Source organism: Eimeria tenella, genomic scaffold, assembly GCF_000499545.2.
Source record: "Eimeria tenella Houghton genomic scaffold, Eth_scaff13, whole genome shotgun sequence".
NCBI lineage: Eukaryota > Apicomplexa > Conoidasida > Eucoccidiorida > Eimeriidae > Eimeria > Eimeria tenella.
Window position 1 is genome coordinate 1 of NW_013541502.1, and position 5,425 is coordinate 5,425.

At 47.5% G+C, this 5,425-nt stretch overlaps 2 protein-coding genes across 2 annotated transcripts; one reads left to right on the forward strand and one right to left on the reverse strand.

The window, feature by feature from the left end:
- Nucleotides 1-72: 72 nt before the first annotated feature.
- On the forward strand, nt 73-1,707 carry ETH_00001020 (uncharacterized protein; the record flags this gene model as incomplete). The annotated part of the gene is made up of 5 exons (XM_013373277.1): nt 73-138; nt 422-552; nt 758-903; nt 1,104-1,201; nt 1,402-1,707. 5 exons carry the CDS (start codon nt 73-75, stop codon nt 1,705-1,707), a joined length of 747 nt encoding a protein of 248 aa, XP_013228731.1.
- Nucleotides 1,708-4,507: 2,800 nt separating this feature from the next.
- On the reverse strand, nt 4,508-4,885 carry ETH_00001025 (uncharacterized protein; the record flags this gene model as incomplete). Its single annotated transcript, XM_013373278.1, has 1 exon — nt 4,508-4,885. One exon carries the CDS (start codon nt 4,883-4,885, stop codon nt 4,508-4,510), a length of 378 nt encoding a protein of 125 aa, XP_013228732.1.
- Between the last annotated feature and the right edge of the window lie 540 nt (nt 4,886-5,425).

Consider the following 5,425-nt stretch of genomic DNA (forward strand, 5'->3'; position numbering starts at 1 on the left):
CTGCTGCTGCTGCTGCTGCTGCTGCTTGCAGGAACTGTTTACCGTCTGTACACGGAGGAGTGTTACCGGCAAATGGCGCCCCACAGAAAACCCGATATTCTTTCTTGCGACCTTTCGCAGCTATTTCTCCAGCTCAAGGTGCCTCCAGCCCCAACACGCATGCACGCATGCATGCAAATGCATGCATGCATGCATGCGTTTGCATGCATGCATGCATGCATTTGCACGTGCATGCATGCGCTTGCATATGCCTGCATGGACGCCTTTGCATGCATGCATTTGCATAAGTACATTTTCATGCACGCAGACGCGTGCATGCATACACATGCATGCGTGTATTTGCATGCATGCGCTTGCATGCATGCGCTTGCATGCATGCATTTGCATGCATGCAAGCGGGTCTGTTGTGGCTTTTGTGCAGGTGCTTGGGGTTTCGAATCCTCTGGAGTTTCCTTTTCTTGACGCTCCGCCAAAAGAGGCATTTGCTGCTGCTGGGAGAAATTTGTACCGCCTGGAAGCCATTGACGAAAAGGGAGAACTCACCAAACTGGGGTGCTGCTGCTGCTGCTGCTGCTGCTGCTGTGGGCCTGCTGCTGCTGCTGCTGCAGCGGGCCTGCTGCTGTTGCTGCAGCTGCAGCTGCGGCAGCAGCCCCTCTGCATGCGCTGCGGCGCTGCTTGGCAGAACGGCTGCTGCTGCTGCTGCTGCCGCTGCTGCTGCGTGCGTGCATGCATGCATGCATGCATGCGTTTTGCGCAGGCGGCAGCTAACGGCGCTGCCGCTGCCGCCAGTTCTTGGGGCTTTGCTGCTGTCAGCAACTTCTTTGAATTGTTTGGAAGAGGCCCTGACTTTAGTGGCGGTGCTTTCTGCAGAAAACGTGTGGGCCACGCCTTTTGCCTTGTCCCGTGAGCCCTAAACCCTAAACCCCAAACCCTAAACCCTAAACCCTAAACACTAGAGCCTTGGGGGGCGGGGCCGCGGCGCTTCTTCGTGCCTTCGTTGGGCCGCACTGGCTCTCCGTCGACCTCCCTGCACACCCCAAACCCTAAACCCCAAACCCTAAACCCTAAACCCTAGGTTTGGGGCTGCATGCGTGGGGGTTTAGGTGGAAAGGCCGCAGCTCTAAGCAAAGCCAGAAAACAATTTACAGATCCCACCAGCGATCACCTCACCTTGGTTGGCGCCTACAACTGCTGGGCACGGGTAAACCCTAAACCCTAAACCCCAAACCCTAAACCCTAAACCCTAAACGCCGCGTTCACCGGGCCGCTTCGTTCTGCACCTTTTTGGCTGACCCAGAGGACATTTTGGACCCCTCTCCCCGCCGCGTACTCGTCTCAGCGTGTAGGGTTTAGGGTTTAGGGTTTAGGGTCTAGGGTCTAGGGTTTAGGGTTTGCATGCAGGCAGAAGACCAGCGCGCGTTTTGCCGCGAGACAGGACTGCAGCACTCGGCGCTGCTGAGGGCCAAATTGATTCGGGAGCAGCTGCAGCAGGGATTGCGGGGCTTGGGATATACAGACCCCGCGCTGCAGCTGCTGCAGCAGCAGCAGCAGCAGCAGGCGCTGGACCTTAAGCGGTGTCTTGCTAAAAGCTGCTGGCAGCAAGCAGCAAAGCTGCAGGCAGATTCCCGTCAGTACATCACAGTGGTGAGTGCAGCCACATACCCCACAGATCCACAGCAGCAGCAGCAGCAGCAGCAGCAGCAGTAGTTGCAGAAGCAGCAGCAGCGGCACCATCGAGAGCAGCAGCATGAGCAGCACCATCGGCAACAGTAGCAGCAGCAGCAATTGCAGCAGCAGCGGCAACATCAGCAACAGCAGCAGCAGCAGCTGCTGCTGCTGCAGCAGCAGCAGCAGGCTTATTTGTTGATGAACTTATTTCGTAGGTGCACCGCCAAACAGCAAAAATTCACCCAACCAGTGTCGTCTGCAATGCCACCAAGCTTCCGCAGTAAGGGTTTAGGGTTTAGGGTTTAGGGTTTAGGGTTTAGGGTTTAGGTAAAGCCACTGCCTTTTGTCTTTGTTTCATTTTTCTCCTCTTTCTCTTCTATCCTCTTTTTGTCTCTTTTTGTCTTTCTTGACTTTCATTTCTTCTAGTGTTTCTCTTTTTTGAATAATCTTTCAAGTCAGAAACTTAAGGTCCTATAAGAATAGCTGATTAGCTAGCTAGCTACTTGGGCTAGCTAGCTAGCTAGCTAGCTGGCTAGCTAGCTAGATACTTGGGCTAGCTAGCTAGCTAGCTAGCTGGCTAGCTAGCTAGATACTTGGGCTAGCTAGCTAGCTAGCTAGCCAATTCATCAGTTAATTACATCATTAGTAAATCCCCAATTCACCAGTGAAGCACATAATTAATCAACAACTTGTCATTTATTTATTCATTCATTCATTTATTTATTTATTACTTATTATTTATTTATTTATTTATTTACTTATTTATTTAGTCTGCGGGTGCTGCAGGTGGGTGGTCTTCACGGAGCTCGTGTGGACCTCTCAGAAGTACATGCGTTTTGTAACAGCAATAGAGGGGGCGTGGCTGCGAGAATTGGCCCCTCGTTGGTTTATTTCGGCTTCTGTTTAGTCTTTTGAGCTCATTTTTGCTTCTTTTTGATCCATTTGATTTATTTCTTCCTCCTTTTAGTCCATTTGGTTTATTCCTGCTTCTTTTTGGTCCATTTGGGTCCAAAAATCATCAAAATTTGATTTGTATTTCTCAACTTTCGACTCTTCCACTTTTCCCGCACGCGGCAGGCAGCCCCAGGTGTATGTACACCGCAGCCCCACCAGCTGTACGTACACCCCAGCACTTGCCGCCTTTTCTTCTTTCGTTTTCCACTTTTCTTTTTCCAAATTCAATTTTCAAAGAATCCAAATTCAATTGCATGCACTGAGAACGGCTAGGTCTTTTTCTTCCAGATTCTACAAATGTTCGTGTTTCTATCTTATTGGGAACTCCACAATATTTGCATATTTACGATATTTAGAGTGTTCGGAATACTTAGTTTTTACAACAAACATATATATATAATATATATATATACATATATATATATTCAAGTACATATATATATGGATATATACATATATATATATTATATATTATCTATATGTTTGTACATATTTAGACAAGAAGACTAGAGATATCTATTGAAAAATACTAGATCTATTCTAAATGCAATTAGAGAAAAGTTCCTGGAGAGCTTTTAGAAGGAAAAATGGTTTTTCTTTGTTTTTCCCCCCGGGGTGAAATTTGAGTTCAATAGTACCAAAAAGCCTCAAACATGGATGGAAAAAAGTGCATTTAAAAGCGTTTTAGACCAATTTGATGAATAAAATGCAAAGTATATTCTTTAAATCCTTTAAATGGACCTTTTCGCGAGGACTGGAGAGGTAATTTCAAAGAAATTCCAGTTTTGACCTGAACGCAAACACTACACTTCGCGTTTGTGGTCTAGTGGTAGAATGCCTCGTTGCCATCGAGGCGACCCGGGTTCGATTCCCGGCAAACGCAATTTCCGTTTTAATTTTCCATCTCTTTTTTACTTCTCTTAAATTATTTTTCTCTTCTATTCTTTCAATTTCCTCCTTCTCGTTAATTCTTTTAGTTTTCTACTCCTTAATTCATTATTTTTCTGATTCCTTTTAGCCTTATTCTGTAAGTCCTTTTGTATCTCTTTAACTCCTTTGTTTTGTTTTTCTAATTCTTTTTATTTGCTCTTAACTGGTTCTCTTTTTGTCCCTTTCCAATTCCTTTTCTCTTAACTTCTCTTCAACTGTTTTTCTTTTCGTTTCTTCTTTAACTGCTTTTCCTTTCTTTCCTTTTTTAATTACTTTTTATTTACTTTGAACTAATTGGCCAATTAAATTAAAATCAAATTTATTCATTTTCAATTTATTAAATTCAACTTCTGCTGCTTCTTTGCTTCGCTTTTAAAAATTCGATTTTTCATTTAATTCATAACTTCCCAAACAAACCCCCAGTGTCTACATTAAACCCTAAACCCTAAACCCTAAACCCTGAACCCTAAACCGTAAACCCTAAAACCCGGAAGCTTTCTTTTTTCACTTAAAAAAACCAAGTTGTGCCATTGGCCAGCCGTGGATACGCCGGTTGGAAGAGGGTCTCAAGCTGCAGCAGCAGCAGCAGCTGCTGCTGCTGCTGCTGCTGCAGGGGCTGCTGCTGCTGCTGCTGCCCCCGGCGCCAATATCAAACAACCAATTTGTACACTGTGAGTTGTGGGGGAGCTTTAGAATTGACTGCATGCATTGTGTTTCCCTTAGCAGGAGCAGCAGCTCATGCTGCTGCTGCTGCTGCAGCTGCTGCTGCAGCAGCACAAGTTGCTGCTTCGGAGCTGTGAAGCAGCTGCTGCCCTACGGCCAGCAGGTGGCCTGTGTCTGCTGCAGCTGCAGCTGTTTAAACTTCATTTGGTGCAGAGTCAAGCGGCTGAACATGAGGTGCAGCAGCGCAGCAGCAGCAGCCGCTGCTGCTGCGCTGCAGCGGCTGCTGCAGCAGCTAGAGGCCCTTGGGGGGCCCCCGGATCTGCTGAATGCCCCCCTTGCCGTTGCTGCTGAAAAGGTACTGAATGGGGGCCCCCTGTTTGTGGGTAACAGTGATGCGGACGTTGGGCTTCGAAGACTGGAAAGAATGCTGGAAAGTGGGGGCCCCCCAGGGGCCCCCGCCCTGCGAATGGGCACTGAAGTCCACAAAGTCTCCAAAAGAAATAAACTGACCTTTGAACTGTCCCTGGACGAAGTTGGCGTTCAAGTTGGCTTCGGAGCGGGGTGTACATACACCTGAGCCCTGCGCGCGCGGGCTCCGCAGCGCCACCGAGCCGTTCTCCGCCGTTTCGCCCACCAAACTGGTCCGGCTGAGTTCTTTTTGAGCCCACATGTTTATTAAATGCAATTTAGTTCTATTTGGCGCTTCAAAAAACCCAAAAGGGTCCAATTTGACCCCAGAACTCCCAAATCTCCCGCGGCGGCTAGCGGACGGCTGCGGGCACCAAGGCACTTGCCACAGAGACCAATGATAGCGCTTTTCACCCAAAATACCTTTTCACCGTTTTACCTTTCGTTTATTTCATTTGAAATGCGAAAACAAATTCGAAAAGCCCGATTCCCCAGAGCCAGCGAAGGGGGGCGCGGGAAGCATGTCGATGGCCAGCGGTGGCAGCGCGCGCTGCCACCGGCTGCACACGCCCACCACTTTCGACTTTTTCCTTTTTAAATGCCTTTTATTTCTTTTTTATTTTCGTTTAATTTGATTTAATTCAAAAAATGCAAAAAAATAATCCAACAAACTCAGATTCGCCGGCAGGACCGCCGCCGCACCACCGGTCGCTCGCTTGACCATGCGGCCTCGATTCGGAATTCCACTTTCCCATTTCTTTCCTGTTCCTTTTATATTTAATTTAATTTAATTTATTTTTTT